Source organism: Takifugu rubripes, unplaced genomic scaffold (genome assembly GCF_901000725.2).
Source record: "Takifugu rubripes unplaced genomic scaffold, fTakRub1.2, whole genome shotgun sequence".
NCBI classification, from domain to species: domain Eukaryota; kingdom Metazoa; phylum Chordata; class Actinopteri; order Tetraodontiformes; family Tetraodontidae; genus Takifugu; species Takifugu rubripes.
Genome location: NW_021821634.1, coordinates 517,253 through 536,056, shown reverse-complemented (window position 1 = coordinate 536,056; position 18,804 = coordinate 517,253). Strand labels below are relative to the sequence as shown.

Below are 18,804 nucleotides of genomic sequence, written 5' to 3'. Positions count from 1 at the left end.
GTAGGTGATCCCCAGACATCCAGCGTGTCCAAAGATCCATGTTCCCGTCAGGCTGTCCGACACGTTTGGTAGCCCCGCCGCCACCAGCACCGTCAGGTCCGCTACGGCCAGACTGACCAAGTAACAGTTTGTGGGTGTCCTCATGTGGCGGGTGGTGAGGACAACGAGGACCACCATGACGTTGCCCACTATGCCCACACCACAGACCAGCAGGACCAGGAACACTGACACCGTCTTGTACTCCAGAGACTGGGACACGGAGCTGCTGGGACTCAGAGAGACGTTGGCCGGAGTCTCGTTTCTGGAGCTCTCGTTGAAGGACATACCTGCTGATGGAACGTCTTCTCACCCGTCACCTGCTTGGCTGACAGCTGTGTTTTACATTGTTAGCGTGCGATTAGCCTCGGCTACACCAAGGACAGGTCCGCGTCCTCTGTCCTCTCTGCTGTCTTCGCCTCGCGGGACATCAGCGCTCCAGCGTGGCCTCCGCTGACTCACCTAGAACCAGAAAATATTTCACCTCCCGTCCCAAACTGAAACCAGGACGGCAGCTGCTTCGTTTACGTTGCAGGTGCAACTATTCCTGGCAACATGGTTGTCAGGCCAGAGCCAGGGCATGAGTGGGAGGGGCTAAAGGAGCCTCGGACTGGACGCCACACCAACGTCATGATGGTCAGCGCCGATCCGACCCGCCTGCTGGGGCTCCCACACATGTTCCTCTCAGCTAACGATAGCAGAGAAACTAATTAACGGCCTGCGAGGGCGCCACAGCCCCCCCCCCCCCCCCCCCCCCAGAGGGCGGCTCTCATAAATTGAGGTGGACGTGAAGCAAAAAGTAATTTCACTTTTTCCTCTGCTGCATCACCCAGACTTCAGTCGGGCTGCTGCTGCACATCTGTCCGTCGTCGTGCTGCCTGGACCGCCCTCGTTGTCATGAGAACAAGTGGCAGAAGTTCTGGTCATGTCAACAGAACCCTGATGGACACGCGTGTACCTGCGTCCCTGGCTGCCTGGACAGCGTCCTCAGGAACTACTGCCTGGGGGGACGTTCTGAGGTGGCGGCACCCATCGCTGGCCTGTTCCAGATGTTCTCTGGAGTCTTGGTCAGATTAGCACCTATGGAAACAGATGTGGACTCCTGTTGGGCCGAGCAGCGCCGATAAATAAACAATAAATAATCAATTAAAAAAAGCATTTAAATGTGTGCATGTGAAGACAGCAATAATAATATAAAGTAAACGCCAACTGTGCAGATATGAATATTATCAAACTTAAGTTGTGCTGTAACTGGAATATTATCGTGTAATAACGGTGGTAATAACGGTGGTAATAACGGTGCGTAATAACAGGTGAGGCGCTTTACCTTCCGCACGGGTGCGTCGCGTGGTCCTTCTCCAGCAGCAGAACCTGCTCCCCGCCGCTTGGCTCGGGTCTGACACGCAACAGCGACGCGTCAAGCTCACGCACACAAAGCCGGAAACGGCGGCCGCGCCTTCAGAGTAAAAGCACCGACCCAGAACAGACGGAAGTTGACGGTGTTGGGTTTCACCGCGTCGCTGCCGCTCCTGCTAGCTTTAGTAGCCACGTGGCTAACGGTCGGTCAGGTGTGAAGCAATAAAATCCGCGCTAAAATGGACCCGTTTGTCCTATTGTGCGTCGGTTTGTCCTCGTCCACGGCTTTAGGACCGCCCCTGACACGAGTTCAGGCTGGAAGAGGACTTTTATTTTGAAATTTGCCAGGCCTGACCCAGGGTCAGTGACACCCCCTAATCGACCCTCTTGAGTATGAATCTTTAATACTGGAACAGCCTCGCGGAGCCGTGGCGCTTCCGGTCATCAATGAAGAAACAACAAAATATCTTCAGAAATCGTCACTTCCACGACTCACCTCATTAAACTCAAGAAATTAATTCATAAAACAGTCAAAGTAGAAGTTTTTCCCGGAACACCAACACTCACGCGAGGACCAGAAATGGGAACACATATTTGCCGCCATCTAGCGGCCCACCGGCGGAAGTGACTCATGCGCCGACCTGGGGCGTCACTTTCTGTTTAGGGCAATAATATCTGTTAATTTATCTGTTCATGTTGAGTTTAATGGATTTCAGTGCCGTAAAACTGCAGCTCACAGGAGAGTAAACACTTTTGTAGCCCACATTTACAATTTCGCTCTCAAAGTGACAGAAGTGGGAAATATGTTTCTCTTTTACACATCGTTTGTCCACAGCGTGAGTCCTGCTGGGAGGACACGCTAGCGTCCAGGTCTTGGATGAGCCAGCTCAGCTTTTCTACACTTCCCCCGTGAGCTTCCTGTTCTGTCAGCGGTGACAGAACCAGGACGGGCCGGACAACAGACTCGAGTGTTGGGTTTGTCATGGGTTTTTCTTTAGCTTCAGGTCAAGCTCATTCACTGGTGCTGGTAGTGGTTCACATTTAAAAAAGGCCAAGACTAAAACGCTACAGAGCACAAAAGCTGAGACTACTGCTAGCTTTCCAACAAAAGCTGGACCACCACTGGGGTAACTGTTGGAAACGGGCAGGAAATGATTCAGACGGGTCAGAACATAAGGCAGGTGATGATGAGCGGACTGGGCCAGGAGGCTGCCTCCTGGCCCAGTCCGCTCATGACGCACAGATGTGCCGCTCCAGGGACGCGCACCTGCGGTTGGGAACCCTAATGAGACCTGCTGATTCCACAGACGCTCCGCGGGGGCCACAGGGGCCCATGTGTTCTGACGGGTAGAGCTGATGGTTCCGGTGTTGTGACGCTGAGTAAGAACCCAATCAGAGACTTCCGGGACAGCGATCCGGGCCAAGACGCTCCGCCTTCTCTGAGCTGGTCTTCGCTCGGCAGCTTTGAAGTTTGTTATTCGGTTCGGGTCTCGGTTTCGATCCATCTCCGAACATTTTCAGGAGTGACGCAACAGCAGCGAACATGGTGGTGAATTCGGTGCACTGGTTCCGCAAAGGGTTGCGGCTGCACGATAATCCGGCCCTACAGGAGGCCCTGAACGGAGCCGACTCCCTGCGCTGCATCTACATCCTGGACCCCTGGTTCGCTGGAGCCGCGAATGTGGGGATCAACCGATGGAGGTTCGTGAGTGGACGTGGGTTCGAACACGAGCAGCACTTTAATTTGGGCTTTGTGATTGTGTAGCGCTGGGAGTCGGGGCTTTGGCCTCCCTCCTGCCGCTAGCTGGAAGCTAACCGCTGGAAGCTAACCGCTGGAAGCTAACCAATGGAAGCTAACCGCTAGAAGCTAACAGCTAGACGCTAACCGCTGGAAGCTAACAGCTGGAAGCTAACCGCTAGAAGCTAACAGCTAGACGCTAACCGCTAGAAGCTAACCGCTAGAGGCTAACCGCTAGAGGCTAACCGCTAGAAGCTAACCGCTAGCACAAAATGGAGCGTCTGCTGCAGTCATCAAAGGATCATTTTAAATAAATGGATCATTGATCAATAAAGGAATCGCCTTTATTCAGCTGCGTTCATCTTATTTAGATTAGTGAAACGTGTATTTTTTTTTTAAATAACCTATTTAATTATGAATAAATAATATTTATATATTTAATAATTACTACATATTCTCATCTAAACTCCCGTGAAGGCAAAAATGGTTAAAAAATGGGCCGTGTCTTTTAAATCCTCTTAATTCAGACCAAAGGTTCAAAGGCTTCGGCATCATTGATGTTGTGATTCAGCTTTGATCTCCTGGATGACGGCGGCTTTGATGATGGGCTGATATCGGTTCTGCTCCATAAACCACTAAACTTCACTAAACTGGGTCCAGTAAAGCTCCGGTACCGGCTGCAGCTGTCTCAAGCTCCAGCCCTTTCAACAGAGCGTGCGTGTGCGTGTGGGCGTGCGTGTGCATGTGGGCGTGCGTGTGCGTGTGGGCGTGCGTGTGCGTGTGGGCGTGCAGGTTCCTGCTGGAGGCCCTGGAGGACCTGGACTGCAGCCTGAGGAAGCTGAGCTCCAGGCTGCTGGTGGTCCGAGGACAGCCCACCGACGTGTTTCCGAGGCTGCTGAAGGTCGGTGCCCGGCGTTCCGCCGCGTTTGCGACCGTGCGCGACCGTGCGCGCTCCTGCCGCCGCCGCCGCTCGCTCACGCGCTCCGTGTGCTCCCGCAGGACTGGAAGGTGACCAGACTGACCTTCGAGTTCGACCCCGAGCCGTACGGGAAGGAGCGGGACGGCGCCATCATCAAACTGGCTCAGCAGTTCGGGGTGGAGACCATCGTTCGGAACTCTCACACACTTTACAACCTGGACAGGTGAGGCGGGCCGGCGTGCGCTGCCACGTGCACGGAGGCCACGCTGGTGACGGTGACCCTCTGTGTCTGTGGTTCCAGGATCATCGAGGTGAACAACAACAGTCCTCCTCTGACCTTCAAGCGCTTCCAGACCATCGTGAGCCGGCTGGAGCTGCCCCGGAGGCCCCTGCCCACCGTCACCCAGCACCAGATCCACAAGTGTGGCGCCAAGATGGCCGACAGCCAGGAGCAGCTGTACAGCATCCCCTCGCTGGAGGAGCTAGGTAGGCCTCGCCGGCGGCGTGCTGGGGGGGGAGCGGCGGCGCCGCCCAGCTCACACGTCCGCTCTTGCCTGTGTCCAGGGTTCCGGACTGAAGGTCTCCCTCCAGCGGTGTGGCGAGGAGGAGAGTCCGAAGCCTTGGAGAGGCTCCACAAACATCTGGATAAGAAGGTAGAACCTGGCCCCTCTTCCTCTTGGACCTGGCCGCTCCCCGCCCGCTCCGGTTCACCTGTGTCTTGGTGTCGCCGCAGGTGTGGGTGGCCAACCTGGAGCACAGCCGGGTCAGCACCTGCTCCCTGTACGCCAGTCCGGCGGGCCTGAGCCCGTACCTGCGCTTCGGCTGCCTGTCCTGCCGGGTCCTGTACTACAACCTGAGGGAGCTCTACGTGAAGGTACCGGTCCGCTGCCCCGTGAGCCGCTGAGACCTGCGTGATGTTCTGACCCGTCTGACCCGTCTGACCCGCAGCTGCGTAAAGGCTGCAGCCCGCCGCCGTCGCTCTTCGGGCAGCTGCTGTGGAGGGAGTTCTTCTACACGGCCGCCACCAACAACCCCAACTTCGACCGCATGGAGGGGAACCCCATCTGTGTGCAGGTGGGCGCCGCCGCCGCCTCGGCTCGGCTCGCCGCCGCCGCCGTCACCTAACCGCTGCTTCTGTGGTCGACCCGTCTCCAGATCCCCTGGGACCAGAACCCGGAGGCTTTGGCCAAGTGGGCCGAGGGCCACACGGGCTTCCCCTGGATCGACGCCATCATGACCCAGCTGAGACAGGAGGGCTGGATCCACCACCAGGCCCGCCGGGCCGTGGCCTGTTTCCTGACCCGGGGAGACCTGTGGATCAGCTGGGAGTGCGGCATGAAGGTAGGCGGCGCCGTCCGGGTCGGGCCGGCGGTGCCGACCCGCTGAGAACGTTTGTGAGAACGTTGGTGCTCCCGCAGGTGTTCGAGGAGCTCCTGCTGGACGCCGACTGGAGCGTGAACGCCGGCAGCTGGATGTGGCTCTCCTGCAGCGCCTTCTTCCAGCAGTTCTTCAAGTGCTACTGTCCCGTTGGGTTCGGGAGGAGAACCGACCCGTCGGGAGACTACATCAGGTGATGATCCGGATCCACCCGCACGTCCCCGCCCGAGCAAAGGGGCGTCCTCACGCCGCCCCTCCTGGTCTCCGCAGGCGCTACATCCCCATCCTGAAGGATTACCCAAACCGGTACATCTACGAGCCCTGGAACGCCCCGGAGGCGGTCCAGAAGGCGGCCAACTGCGTGGTGGGCGTGGACTACCCCCGACCCATGATCAACCACGCCGAGGGCAGCAGACTCAACATCGAGAGGATGAAGCAGGTCTACCAGCAGCTGTCCCACTACAGGGGCCTCAGTAAGTCCGCAGCCTCCTTCAGGTCCGTCTCCGTCCCCCCGGGACGCTCACCTGTGTCCTCCTGGCAGGCCTGCTCGCATCGGTACCGACGATCCAGGAGGAGGCGGAGCCACCGATGACGGACGAGTTCCAGAACAGCAGCGGTCCTGGTAGGAGGGCGGGCTCAGGTACCGCTGAGGTGAAAGGTTCCGCTTGACCCGTGTCCTCTTCCCTCCAGACTCTCCTCCCAGACCCGCGCACGGCGCCGCGCTCCCCGATTCCTCCACCGTCTGCGTGTCCTCTTCCTGCGTCCCTCATTCGGTCCTGGGGGACACGACCCCGACCCGGTCCTCGTTGACCCAGAGTCTGTCGGCCAGATCAAAGCCGGCGTCTCTGTCCTCAGGTCCGTCCACCGTCCCGGTCTCCTCCGCCACCCAGACCTCGTCTCTGGGACACCGGAGGAAAGGCCTCGGCCGCAAGGTCCGCCGCCACCACCGAGCCCGGGGCCGGCCCGGCGCCACCAGGGACGGAGACAGGAAGTCAGGGAGGGAGGAGAGGATGGAGGAAGACGCCGAGCAGGAAGAAGATCGGATGGAGGCCGAGGCGGCGGCCAACAAGTAGAGGTGACCCCCAGCAGGTCCCGTCAGCACGGCTGGTCCCCCTCCAGGGTCCTGCACGTGTCCTCACGCTGCTCTCTGGCTCCTCTTGCAGGACACAGGTGGAACCTTCAGATACGCACGTGAAGATCGAGGGAGGCGGGTCCGGACAGGCCTTCTGGATCAGGACCAGGATCCCTGTGCTGGTGTCTCTTCGTAGGAACGGTCGCCACGATCATACCGACGCTTTTCAATCCCTTGAGGGCTCCGACGCTCGGATGCTCCTCGGACCTCCACGCTGACCCGCTGTAGGCGTCGGCTTTGGTTCCGAGTCACTCTGAGCAAAGATTCTGCTTTAATCCCGTCCAAGCTGAGAGCAGCAGCCATGGAACCGATGTTTGAACGTGTGGGACAGGGGTTCTGATGCTGGCACACATGTCCAAGATGTCCAAGATGTCCAGACCTTCAGATGGAAAAGCAGAAATAACCCTTCTGGTTCTGGCCGCTAGAGGGCGGCAGACGCGGATTGACCGCCCCTTTGTTCAGTCCTGGGGGGGCAGCAGCAGTGGAACCAGCGCTGGGTGCCGGTTCCCCAGCAGGGGGTCCAACTGGTGGCGCTGGGAGCTGCTGCAGCTCATCGCTGCGTCTTTGTGTCTCTGCATAAAATCTTTCTGTCAGAGTTTGTGTGAAAGTTTCTTCTGTGTGAGTGGATCCGGATCAGCCGTCCTCACAGGTCCCGGGAGGTGGGAAGGACTCTGCCCCAGCAGGTCTGAGCCTGCGTCAGTTAGCTAATTATTGCTAATCCTTGGTAGCATCCCTTTCCTCTCTGATCATCTCTGAAGGATGTGTGTAATACAACAGGGAATATTTGCTGATGCTAACGTGCTAAAGGTTGTTCTATGCTAACGTGCTAAAGGTTGTTCTATGCTAACGTGCTAAAGGTCAGGGGTCAGTCCTGTAACGGCGCCGCTAACGGGAGCAGCTGGACATTTGGACAAAACATCAGAAAAAGCTCCCAAACCAACTTGGACCATTCGAGGCGGTCGTCTGGACGCGCTCCCGTTAGCCGACATGCTCATTTTGTTGAATTTGTTTATTTCACATTTGATCTCATTTGTAATAAAACCCAGAGGATTTAATTAAAACTGCTCCAGTCACGTGCACGTGTGCTTCATCCGTCTCTTCACGCCACAGATGGACTGATGATGTCATGGCTGGTTGTGATTGGCTGGCTCTGCCCTCTCTCTCTCCCCAATGTCTCTCGATCGTCCCTCTGTCTTCCTCTGTTCCTGCCAGGAAGTTGACGATGATGTCACGCCCCAGCCAGCCAATAATGACGCAGGAAGGGGGGGGGTGGAGCTGAGCGATGCTGAGGAGGACGGAGGGGAGACCTTGTCGGAGCCGTGGAGCTCCTGCGCTGCTTTAATCAGGGAGGAAGAAGCCGATCCTGTCAGATGAGGATCCACCCGGCATCATGGACAAACACCGACCCAAGAGGCCCACCAGCCTGGACCTGTTCCCACGGCGACAGACTCAGACTGGCTCACAGGTAGGAGGCTGGGAGGGTCCAGCAGAATCCTCCATCATCTCCATGGGTGGATCCCCTGTGGTTCTGGGATTAGGAAGCATCACTACATGGTTAGCATTAGCTACCGGCTGCTACTAAATATGCTATTGATGTTTCCTGATGCTGCGAGTGTTGCAGGTGCCGATTGGTGCCTTGCTCAAGGACATTTGGACTGTAGCATCTGGTCGGATTCACAGAAGTGGGGGAATCGGGCATCAGCCATGTTGGTGGTGAAAGTGCTGAGCTGTATGATGCTGCTAGCCCCACAGCTACGCTAGCGCGCTCTCCTCTGTGCTATCGCTTTAAATGAGCTGCATCCTGTTTACGTGTCAGAGCGCATCATCATCATCACCATCACCATCATCATCATCATCATCGGTGTGTCAGAGCATCCACAACCCCCCCGGAGCTCCTTCACCTCCTTCACAAGATGGTGGACTGGTGCTTGGATCCCTGCTCTGGTCCTCAAAACAAGACACAACTGTTGACCTTCCAGTTAGCTTCCGTCAGCAGTTAGCTTCCTGGTGAAGCTGCCTCGTGCTAATGTGGTTTGGCTTACCTGCTTTATTTTAGTTGGCTGGGAGTTTTTAGGAGTTTGAGGATGCCGAGTCTTCCTCACCTGTCCATTAGCTAGCTTGATGCTAGCATGAGGATCAGAGCAGCTTCCTGACAGGAGCCAACCGCCGCGTCACCTCTGACCACGTCTGTGAGCAGAATCAGTTTCCAGATTTACATCTATGTGTTGACACGAGAGCTAGCACGTACAGGTGCTAACTTGTAGCGTGTGGCTAGCGGGCCAGGAAGTTCTCGCACTGAATTAATAACTAACAATTATTTGACTCACTCACTTTGACATCGTTTCCACCAGAGTGACTCTTCAGGATGAGACGTTCGGGCCTGCCGTTAGCATCCTGTTGGACGCCGCGGCTCAGCCCACCAGGTCTCGTTGTCCCCACGGTGGACATGAGGAACGAGCAGCAGTTGTAGCCCCAGGACCTCCTGGTCTGGAGGTGTCTCAGCCGATTAGATCTTTAAGGTCAAAGGTCAAACTAGTGTGTTGTGGTTTGGAGAAGGATCCCAGTGATGCTGGAAACCTTTGACCTTTGAACCCCCCAGATCGTTGTCTGAATGAAAGCGCCTGTGGAGCAGAGCTAATACAGGCTAAAGCTACGGCTAAAGGAGGCGGAGCTGCGCAGGAACGCGCTCAGTTACCTTCGTAACATTTCCATCGTTAAAATAAAAACGTCACTTGTGTCAAACTGAGCTTCATGTTGCCTTCATTGGGACACATTAGCGAAATGCTAAGCTAATTTGATCTTCGCAGGAGGTTCACTCCCGGTTGTGTGGGCGTGAGCCTCCGGCCCAGAAGCTCCTGCTGGGTCCTGACGGACCACCGACCTGAGGAGCAGAGATGGAGGACTTCTGCTTACACTGTGTTCCTCCTGCTGAGTTGGACCAGGAACCGTCCCAGGAACCTCCTCCTTGGTCTGATGGAGCTTCCCAGAGTTTGTCATGTGTGCAGAACATGTTGGTGTGTTCGCTCGGGTCCTGACAGCTGCTCCAGGATCTCCTGCCTGAGCTGGGGGGAGGAAGCTTGTCTCTTCTAGATGTTTCTCATGTTTTGGGCTGAACCACAACCGCAGGTTCCAGGGTGAGGAAACATCTCCTCGCTGCCTCTCAGTCTGCTTGTGTCTCTGTGATTGTCCAGGACTCCATCAACAACAACTCTTTAGGCAAGAAGGACAGCTGGAAGGCGTCGCCACAGATCACAGGTAGGCAGAACCTCTGGACCTCCTGGACCTCCTGGACCTCCTGGACCTCCTGGACCGGCCCAACCACCCCAGAACGAAACCACCCAGGACCTTTGCTCCAGTCCTGTAAAGACTTTGATAATCCACCATAATCTGATGCTTAAACCTCTTGTGTGTCAGGTGACGGGAAACCGCCGGCCAAGGCCGAAGACAAAGTCCGACATGTGACGCGGCGCCCGGCCCCCAAACCGCCCGCCAATGGCGCCAACGGCAGAACCGGCGCCTCAGACGCACGTGTGCGGACACGGGAGAAACAGCCGCCGCCGGCCACGAACCCTCCGTCCTCCGGCACAGCCAGGACCCAAAGGAGAGCCGGAGCAGGAGGAGCCGCCCCGGCAAGAGGGGGGGGGAGAGGAGGGACGGCGGCGAGGGAGGGGGACGTGAGACGGAAGGACGGGGCGGCAGGAAGGGAGGACAGAAAAGGAGGACGACTGTGCGAGGAGTTCAAGACCAGGGACAAAGACAGGAGTGGACATTCAAGGCTGAGGGAAGCCAACGGACCCAAGAGCCGCGGAGCCGACGGGAAAGGGGGCGCTAAAGGGGCCCACAGAGGGGGGGGGCAGAGGGCAAATAACCCGGCCTGCAGCCAGGAGGTCTACCTGACCGCCATGGTGGTCCCGCGCACCCCCGTAGCACCCAGGAACCAGGACAAGACCCAAACCCAAGGTGAGCGTCCAGGGGCTCGGAGCAGGTAGAGCCCAGGCAGGTGGTTCTAGGTGGGGGGGTGGTCTGGCTCTGGCAGGTGGTTCTAGGTGGGGGGGGTGGTCTGGCTCTGGCAGGTGGTACTAGGTGGGGGGGTGGTCTGGCTCGGGCAGGTGGTTCTAGGTGGGGGGGTGGTCTGGCTCTGGCAGGTGGTACTAGGTGGGGGGGTGTTCTGGCTCTGGCAGGTGGTTCTAGGTGGGGGGGTGGTCTGGCTCGGGCAGGTGGTTCTAGGTGGGGGGGTGGTCTGGCTCTGGCAGGTGGTACTAGGTGGGGGGGTGGTCTGGCTCTGGCAGGTGGTTCTAGGTGGAGGGGTGGTCTGGCTCTGGCAGGTGGTTCTAGGTGGGGGGGGTGGTCTGGCTCGGGCAGGTGGTTCTAGGTGGGGGGGTGGTCTGGCTCTGGCAGGTGGTACTAGGTGGGGGGGTGTTCTGGCTCTGGCAGGTGGTTCTAGGTGGGGGGGGTGGTCTGGCTCTGGCAGGTGGTACTAGGTGGGGGGGTGGTCTGGCTCGGGCAGGTGGTTCTAGGTGGAGGGGTGGTCTGGCTCTGGCAGGTGGTTCTAGGTGGGGGGGTGGTCTGGCTCGGGCAGGTGGTTCTAGGTGGGGGGGTGGTCTGGCTCTGGCAGGTGGTACTAGGTGGGGGGGTGGTCTGGCTCTGGCAGGTGGTTCTAGGTGGGGGGGTGGTCTGCCCTGACGTGACCCACGTTCCTCTCTCAGCTGCTCTCCTTGTCTCCTGTCCTCAGGTCAGAACCACGACAGGCCCCCGGACAGTGTGCCAGCGCTCTCCAGGTCCAGCAGCGAAGGAGGGTCCAACAGGATGTCCCTGGGCTCAGACACAGAAGGGCCCCCACCAGGGCCCCCGCAGCCAGGCGGGCCCCACCCCCTGAACCCCGACATCACAGAAGAGGAGGGCGAGGGCGACCCCACACCCTGCGCCGTCTTCCAGACGGGTCCAAGCCGCCGTCCCCTGGAGGACGGAGAGACGCAGATGGACTCTACCAAGTCAGAGGTGGACGCAGGGGGGGGGGGGGCGGCGCTGAGGTGGTGGAGGGCTCCGGCGCCGGGTGGGGGGTGGAGGCCGGGCAGGGGGGGGGCCACCAGCCAGTCGGCAGCAGGGCTGTGCTACGATGCCGTCAAGTACACCCTGGTGGTGGACGAGCACGCCCGGCTGGAGCTGGTCAGCCTCAAGGACTGTTTCCATGGTTACCCCAACAAGCACAACGAGGACAGCGACACGGAGACGGTTTATCAGTCGGCCAACGAGGAGGAGGACCCGGAGTACGAGGAGGAGAGGAGGAGGGAGGAGGAGGTGAAGAGGAGGAGGGAGGAGGAGGTGAAGAGGAGGAGGGAGGAGGAGGTGAAGAGGAGGAGGGAGGTGGTGGCCCGGGTCTGCAAACAGCCCAAGATGACCTCAACCTCCACCTCAACCTCGGCCTCGGAGGACGACGAGTCCAGAGGAGGGAGAGCGTACCGGAGCAGGAAGTTCCTCAATCTGTTCGCCAAAGGGAGCGGCCAGTACAGCGCCGCGGGTCGGTACCGTAGAGGCCCGTCTGTTAGCGTCTGTAGCGTCTGTAGCGTCTGTCTGTAGCCTTTAGCAGGTCCTGAGCTTCTGACTGTGCTTCGTGTCCTCCAGGAGCCGGTTCCTTTGGCTTGTTCTCCTGCGTGCTGGATGGAGCCGAGCGGCAGCAGAGCCACCGGGCCGTCTACAGGTGGCTACGCTAACGCGTGCTAACGCGCGCTAACACGTCGACCGCTCGCAACAACGGCTGCTCCTGTCTTCTCCAGGTTTGTCCCTCGACACGAGGACGAGCTGTACCTGGAGATAGACGACCCGGTGCTGATCATGGACCAGTCGGAGGACCTGTGGTGCCACGGCTACAACATGAGGAGCGGCTCCACCGGCATCTTCCCGGCCTTCTACACGGTGGAGGTGACCCAGGAGCCGAACCCAGGTGAGACAGGCTGAAACTGGAAGGAACCCTGGTGGACGGCCTCTGAAGTTCCTCTCTTCTGCTCTTCTGTCTCAGCCCTGAAAGAAGGTTGGACAGAACAGTTCCTGGTGCGGTTCCTGGGCTCGGTCCAGGTCCCCGTCCACAAAGGCAACAGTGTGCTTTGTGCCGCCATGCAGAAGGTAGACGAGAACCTCCTGGACCTTCCAACCTTTTCCTTTGAAACCAGGTTTCTCTGCTTCTTTAACCCAAACAGCCGCTCCATGAGACCAGCAACGGTTCTGAGGAACGCCGGCACCGTTGCTCTGGTTCTGTCAGAACCTCCAGAGGTCACAGCAGCTTCTGCTTTGGTGCTTTGATCTTCTGAAGCTTTCATTCTTGGCCCCGTCACAAAAAGGACTTTTAGGATGGAAATTTACAGCTGTGGGGGGAAATATTACGGTTCTAGAGAGACCAGCTGTCCAGCAGGACCAGGAGGTCCAAATGGGCCCCTGAGGTGAGGCGCAGCGTGACACGTGAGCACCTCAGGAATGTTCTAGTCGGTCTCTCCTCTCAGAACCTTTTTGACCCGTCTGGTCAGAGGTGAGTACTGGAGCCTAGAGAGGACGGAGCCACACACGTGCCTGCTGGACCCGTCAGAACCCGTCAGAACCAGCCCCGGGGTTAATCTCTGGCCTAATCCTCCTCAGAAAGCTCAGAAGCTTTAGCGTGTGAAGAAATGTTCTTTGATCTGCTGAGTCAGTAATGTGGTCCGTGTGGTCCAGGTGGTCGGGAACCGGCAGCTGTCCAGCCAGCCCCCCTCCGCCTGCGTGCTGGAGGTCAGCGTGAGGGGCGTGAAGATCAGCGTGCAGGACCGGTGCCACTCGGCTCACAGGGTAGGACGTGCTGAACAGAACCGCCTAACATCAGGCTAGCATCAGGCTAACATCAGGCTAGCATCAGAAGTGTGGAGTCATGGTGGTTAAACTGGACCTGTGCGTGTGTGTGCGTGGTTGTGTGTGTGTGTGGGCGTGCGTGTGTGTGTGTCTCAGGGCGACCAGTGCTTCCACTTCTTTCACCTGAAGAACATCTCGTTCTGCGGCTGCCACCCGAAACACAGCAAGTGAGTTAGAATGCTAACACCCCAACGCTAGCGCTAACGCTAATGCTAATGCTAACCTCCACCGTAGGTACTTTGGGTTCATCACCAAGCATCCCGAGCAGCAGCGCTTCGCCTGCCACGTGATGGTGTCGGAGACGACGCTGAGTCCCCTGGCGGAGTCTGTCGGGTGAGCGTGACCCTGGTCCAGGGTCCAGTGGCCCCTTTGCTCTGGGGACATCTGATCTGTGCATGTGGGGCCCCGTCACGGGGGGGGCCAAAGTCCAAATTAGCTGTTTGACTTTAGCCGTCAATGACACGCAGAAAAAGCGCTAGCGCTAGCAATAAAGCAGGCTCCCCGACGGCCCCCCAGGCAGCAGCGGGACCAGAGGGGACACTGGACACACAGCAATAACCCCGTCACCAAAGCTAACGTTGTTAGCGCGCCGCCGCTGTTGGCCGCGCCCGCTAAGGTAACTGAACCTGTGCTCTGGCGTTCCGCAGGAGGGCGTTCCAGCAGTATTACAGAGAACACGTGGGCGTCTTCTGTCCCACGGAGGACATCTTTATCGAGTGATCCCGTCCCCCTCTGGGTGCTGGACTCTGCCGGACAGACCGGACCACGTGTCGTCGTTTGCATGGCGGCTGCTCATTTAGCGTCCCACGTATGTTCTGTACATGTCACATGACCCCAGTATCTGATATTAATGTTTTATGGGCTGGACGTGCGTGTAAATCGTTAGTGTAAATCAATGTCGGCTTCATCTAAAGACGGAACGTGATGGTGTTGGTGTTAGCATTGCTAGCTCTCCCTGAGCACCGGGTTCATCAACGGTTCTGTCTTTAAAACCTTCACACTGACGGAGGACAACCTAGCAAAGCCGCGTCCTTATTTCTCTGCACACTGAAGGACGGCGGATCCCAGCGGACTGGAAGGAGCCTCATTCATCACCTCGCTGCTCCGCGTTCCTCCTCGTTGTTGTCGGGACGTCAAAAACAGGCCCCGGCGACGCTGTGCAATCTAGCATGTGGAGGGACGCCGTGTCCCGTCTGTCCCCCTGCAGCTCGCGCTTCCTCAGGTCACCTGCTCCAGGCCGTGGCTGCACAGGTGCCACCTTCAACCCCCCCCAGCCTTAAACGGGGCGCTGCATCTTTATTCCGACCACTAGATGGCGCCAGATCGTAACCTAAGCCTTCACGGCTGCTGGACTCAGATCTTCTCGAGCCTCCTGGACAGATTCCAGAGAAGGTCAAATGGTTTCACTATCGCCTAGCATCACTGTTAGCATCCTGCTAACATCATGGGAGGCAGTAGCATCTAGCGGCTAACGCCCAGCTAATTTGACCGTTCAGATCCAGATTCAGCCAATCAGAAGCCAGGCTGGGCCACAGGCTGGAGGAGGTGACGTGGGGGCGGAGCCGAGATGCTGTAGGTCTGGACAACAGTGCCTCTTTTATTGAGTTGTAACGATAGCGTGTCCACCCACAGATCGATAGCGCTCGCACACTTCAGACGTTCTGACAAAAGATGGTGGGTGAAACGTTTCATTCTGGCATGATGTAAAGAGTCAAATAAACAGAACCAGTCTCCGGCTGGGACCCGTGCGTGGCCTTTCTTTGAGCACGATGAGGCGGAAATATCAGCCTCCGCCGGTCCTGGACCGGTCCGGCCCACTGGGGAGATGTTCTCTGGACCGGACCGGACTGGACCTCACCCACCACCTGGGACGGTGCTAACGAGCACGGTGACGATGGTGAGGAGGTCCAGTGAGGAGGACGGTCCAGTGAGGAGGTCCAGTGAGGAGGTCCAGTGGTGAGGACGGTCCAGTGGTGAGGAGGACGGTCCAGTGAGGAGGACGGTCCAGTGAGGAGGTCCAGTGGTGAGGACGGTCCAGTGGTGAGGAGGACGGTCCAGTGGTGAGGACGGTCCAGTGGTGAGGAGGACGGTCCAGTGGTGAGGACGGTCCAGTGAGGAGGACGGTCCAGTGGTGAGGACGGTCCAGTGAGGAGGACGGTCCAGTGGTGAGGACGGTCCAGTGAGGAGGACGGTCCAGTCAGGTCATTGATACAGCACCAGTTAGCAGCAAACCCCCCCAACATCAACATCCCTGTCCAGAAGCAGCCAAACTGGCTGGACATCGACCTGCAGCACCGTCCTGTCACATGACCCGTCCTGTCACATGACCTGTCACATGACCCGTCCTGTCACGTGACCCGTCCTGGACTAACAAATGTCTCAAACACACAGGGGGTGAGGGCCCCCGCCATGCAGCAGGAGGCGGCTCCTCAGTTCTCCGAGGAGTCCGTCTCTTCGGTGGAGCCGTCACTCTCCACCTCCATCCTCCTCCTGTGGTGGAGGTTCCTCCTGGGGGAGGCCTTCCTCTGCACCTCCTTCAGCCCCACAGCGCTGCCGCTGCCGCTGCTTCCTGGACTCACTGAGATCTGGGAGATCCTGGACACAGCAGGACACAGCAGGACGGGTGAGACGGTGCCGAGACATGGAGGACAGCAATGAGGACTGTTGCTTACAGCTTCTCCAGTTCCTGGTCCATCTCCGGGTCCATGAGCAGCTCCGGCTTGCTGGGCAGCACCCCTGTGGGGAGACACGGTTCTGAGGGACACGTTTGGAGGAGGGGGAGGAGGAGGAGGAGGAGGAGGATGATGAGGAGGAGGAGGATGAGGAGGATCTTTAACGTACCGACGCTCTGGTTGATGCCGTCATGTTTGGCCAGACTCATCAGTAAACTGTGGTAGGAAACGGTGTCAGTCTGCTCCAAGACTTCCAGCATACAGGATCTGGGAGGGTGACTGGACAGAGGAGGGAGGGAGGGAGGGACAGAGGGAGGGAGGGAGGGAGGGAGGGGAGGGAGGGAGGGACGGACGGAGGGAGGGAGGGAGGGAGGGACAGAGGGAGGGAGGGACAGAGGGAGGGAGGGGAGGGAGGGACAGAGGGAGGGAGGGAGGGAGGGAGGGAGGGACAGAGGGAGGGAGGGAGGGAGGGAGGGACGGAGGGAGGGAGGGACAGAGGGAGGGAGGGGAGGGAGGGACAGAGGGAGGGAGGGAGGGAGGGACAGAGGGAGGGAGGGAGGGACGGAGGGAGGGAGGGAGGGAGGGACGGAGGGAGGGAGGGACAGGTAAGATACATATTGAAGCGCGTCGCCTCTCTAAGTAAAGAAATCATTGCAGACATCAAACCTTCCTCACATCGTTTTTTAGCGGTTTATTAATGAGATAAACCATTAACGTAGCCGTTGCCTTGGTAACGACGCTGCTGTCTCACACCAGAGGACACGCAGCCACGTTCATCCTCACCTGAGCTGGAACCTCTCGCAGAGCTCGTCCAGACACTCAGCCAGCGCGGACGTCTCCGTCCCCGTCTCCGTCTCCGTCCCCGTCCCCGTCCCCGTCCCCTCCTGCTGCCGACTCCTGTCATTGTCCAGCTCGGCCACAGGGGGCGACAGCTCCTCACAGCTGGACGTGGGGACCAGGACCGTGTTGGCGCTCTGGCCAGCGAGCAGGTCCTTGTAGATCACCAGCACGCGGTCCAGGAACTCTGACCACACGTGGCAGCACACGTCAGGCTAGCATCAGGCTAGCATCAGGCTAACATCAGGCTAGCATCACGCTAACATCAGGCTAACATCAGGCTAACATCAGGCTAGCATCACGCTAACATCAGGCTAACATCAGGCTAGCATCACGCTAACATCAGGCTAGCATCAGGCTAACATCAGGCTAGCATCAGGCTAACATCAGGCTAGCATCAGGCTAACATCAGGCTAGCATCAGGCTAGCATCAGGCTAACATCAGGCTAGCATCAGGCTAACATCAGGCTAGCATCAGGCTAACATCAGGCTAACATCAGGCTAGCATCAGGCTAACATCAGGCTGTGTGGTGCTGCACCCTGGTAGTAGAGCTGGAGCTGGAAGGCGTAAATGAAGTCGGAGAAAGACAGGAGACAATCGACGGCATCGTCCATCAGAACGATCCTGCAGACAGGACAGACCAGACTCCTGATATACGTGGTGGTGCGTCTGTGGTGCGTCTGTGGTGCGTCTGTGGTCCACTGACCTGGCTGCGCTCTGCACCACCTCCGCTGGGAAGTCTGGGCACAGCAGCTGCAGCAGGGAGCGGTACTCCAGGGGGGACAGCAGCTCTGTGGACAACAGCCAAAGGTGAGGGTGGCCAGCGTCCACAGCTGCACCCCCCCCACTGTCCCCCACCACCACCCCCACACTGATGACGGGAGCTGGGGATGACAGGATGACAGGAGACATCACCTCCACTCTTGCCGATCTGCCTGTAGCATCTCCAGAACATCCTGATGAACGAGGCTCTGTTGTGCGGAGTCGCCCGGATGTAGCCGAACTCCCTGAACAGGACGTGGTTCCCGTTCTTCACGCTGCTGAAACTGCACACACACACACACACACACACACACAGGTGACACAGATGAGGCAGGAAGCTCAGTGTGTGTGTGCGTGTGCGTGCGTGTGTGTGTGAGACCTACTATTCTGCAAAGTAGCGCGTGAGCCCAAACTGTGTGTATTCTTGCTTGTGCTCCAGCAGCTGAGTCACAGCGTCACTCAGGTAAAATAGGACGCTGCTTTTGGCTGTGAGAAATTAACACACAATTCTGCCATTTTTGAGTGGCTTTAAATCAAATCCTTCTCAGCAGGTTTCTATAAATCCCGATTGCCCACAATAATGAAAGCTGCGTCTAATGTCGGTAAATGCACAAAGGTCTATCTTACCGAGATATTCATCCGCCGATGTGAAGGTGAAGCGGCTCATTTTACTCCCCGTTAACGTCGCGTAAACCATCAACCAACGATGTGTCCGGCCGGTTCTGTCCCGGTTCTGAGCTGTGATGGCTGGATTTCTGTCTGCTCATGACAGCTTCAGCCCTCCCGACATGGTGGACACCTTGGCAACAGTGTTGTGAGTCACGTTGATTAGATCCCCCCAGAAACACAGACGCTCCTAAAGGTTCCGGGACTACCGCTTGATTTAAAAATCATTCTTTTGATCAATGAAATGGAAGATAAATGTCATATTTTCATATATATATATATATATTTTCATATGACCAGATAATCGGCGACATGCTGTGGTTTATTTGAATTTCCGCGTGCGACTCGACTGTAGATCGAAAAATATGCAGGTTTATTATTATAAAGTTATTCCAGATGCACCTCCACCATAATGTTTGGCCAGATGGAAAAAAT

General features: G+C 57.8%; 4 protein-coding genes and 2 long non-coding RNA genes across 9 annotated transcripts in view; 2 read left to right on the top strand and 4 right to left on the bottom strand.

Moving 5' to 3' along the window:
• Positions 1 to 324, bottom strand: part of LOC101061148 (thyrotropin-releasing hormone receptor-like) — an 8,192-nt gene extending 7,868 nt beyond the window's left edge. For all 3 annotated transcript variants that reach the window (XM_029832052.1, XM_029832053.1, XM_029832054.1), the window contains exon 1: positions 1 to 324. This exon is cut by the window's left edge and continues 59 nt beyond it. In XM_029832052.1, coding sequence (XP_029687912.1) covers positions 1 to 324 — 324 coding nt within the window.
• Positions 325 to 367: 43 nt separating this feature from the next.
• LOC115248364 (uncharacterized) lies at positions 368 to 1,752 on the bottom strand. 2 transcript variants are annotated; one of them, XR_003887258.1, is made up of 3 exons: positions 1,364 to 1,752; positions 995 to 1,138; positions 368 to 498 (listed from the first exon to the last, which is right to left on the bottom strand). It is a non-coding gene; the product is annotated as an uncharacterized lncRNA (long non-coding RNA). The 2 variants fall into 2 exon arrangements; XR_003887259.1 differs by having other exon boundaries at positions 995 to 1,116.
• A 934-nt stretch (positions 1,753 to 2,686) lies between these two features.
• LOC115248360 (cryptochrome-2-like) lies at positions 2,687 to 7,627 on the top strand. Its single transcript, XM_029832051.1, has 13 exons — positions 2,687 to 3,093; positions 3,923 to 4,031; positions 4,130 to 4,272; positions 4,351 to 4,535; positions 4,614 to 4,702; positions 4,783 to 4,923; positions 4,998 to 5,123; positions 5,205 to 5,390; positions 5,468 to 5,619; positions 5,697 to 5,899; positions 5,968 to 6,048; positions 6,117 to 6,501; positions 6,590 to 7,627. The coding sequence occupies exons 1-12, from the start codon at positions 2,936 to 2,938 to the stop codon at positions 6,497 to 6,499; spliced, it is 1,956 nt and encodes a 651-aa protein (XP_029687911.1). The 5' UTR covers positions 2,687 to 2,935; the 3' UTR covers positions 6,500 to 6,501; positions 6,590 to 7,627.
• Positions 7,628 to 7,759: 132 nt separating this feature from the next.
• On the top strand, positions 7,760 to 14,416 carry LOC115248386 (C-Jun-amino-terminal kinase-interacting protein 1-like). Its single transcript, XM_029832115.1, has 11 exons — positions 7,760 to 8,023; positions 9,750 to 9,813; positions 9,973 to 10,518; positions 11,291 to 12,076; positions 12,181 to 12,256; positions 12,333 to 12,499; positions 12,575 to 12,678; positions 13,261 to 13,371; positions 13,528 to 13,598; positions 13,666 to 13,764; positions 14,079 to 14,416. The coding sequence occupies exons 1-11, from the start codon at positions 7,949 to 7,951 to the stop codon at positions 14,149 to 14,151; spliced, it is 2,172 nt and encodes a 723-aa protein (XP_029687975.1). The 5' UTR covers positions 7,760 to 7,948; the 3' UTR covers positions 14,152 to 14,416.
• LOC115248365 (uncharacterized) lies at positions 8,119 to 9,743 on the bottom strand. The gene is made up of 3 exons (XR_003887260.1): positions 8,890 to 9,743; positions 8,601 to 8,745; positions 8,119 to 8,522 (listed from the first exon to the last, which is right to left on the bottom strand). It is a non-coding gene; the product is annotated as an uncharacterized lncRNA (long non-coding RNA).
• A 583-nt stretch (positions 14,417 to 14,999) lies between the features above and the next one.
• Positions 15,000 to 18,542, bottom strand: LOC101079406 (UPF0705 protein C11orf49 homolog). Its single transcript, XM_029832057.1, has 9 exons — positions 18,331 to 18,542; positions 18,087 to 18,189; positions 17,857 to 17,987; positions 17,648 to 17,732; positions 17,480 to 17,565; positions 16,887 to 17,127; positions 16,273 to 16,382; positions 16,104 to 16,167; positions 15,000 to 16,026 (listed from the first exon to the last, which is right to left on the bottom strand). Exons 1-9 carry the CDS (start codon positions 18,398 to 18,400, stop codon positions 15,861 to 15,863), a joined length of 1,056 nt encoding a protein of 351 aa, XP_029687917.1. The 5' UTR covers positions 18,401 to 18,542; the 3' UTR covers positions 15,000 to 15,860.
• Positions 18,543 to 18,804: the final 262 nt, after the last annotated feature.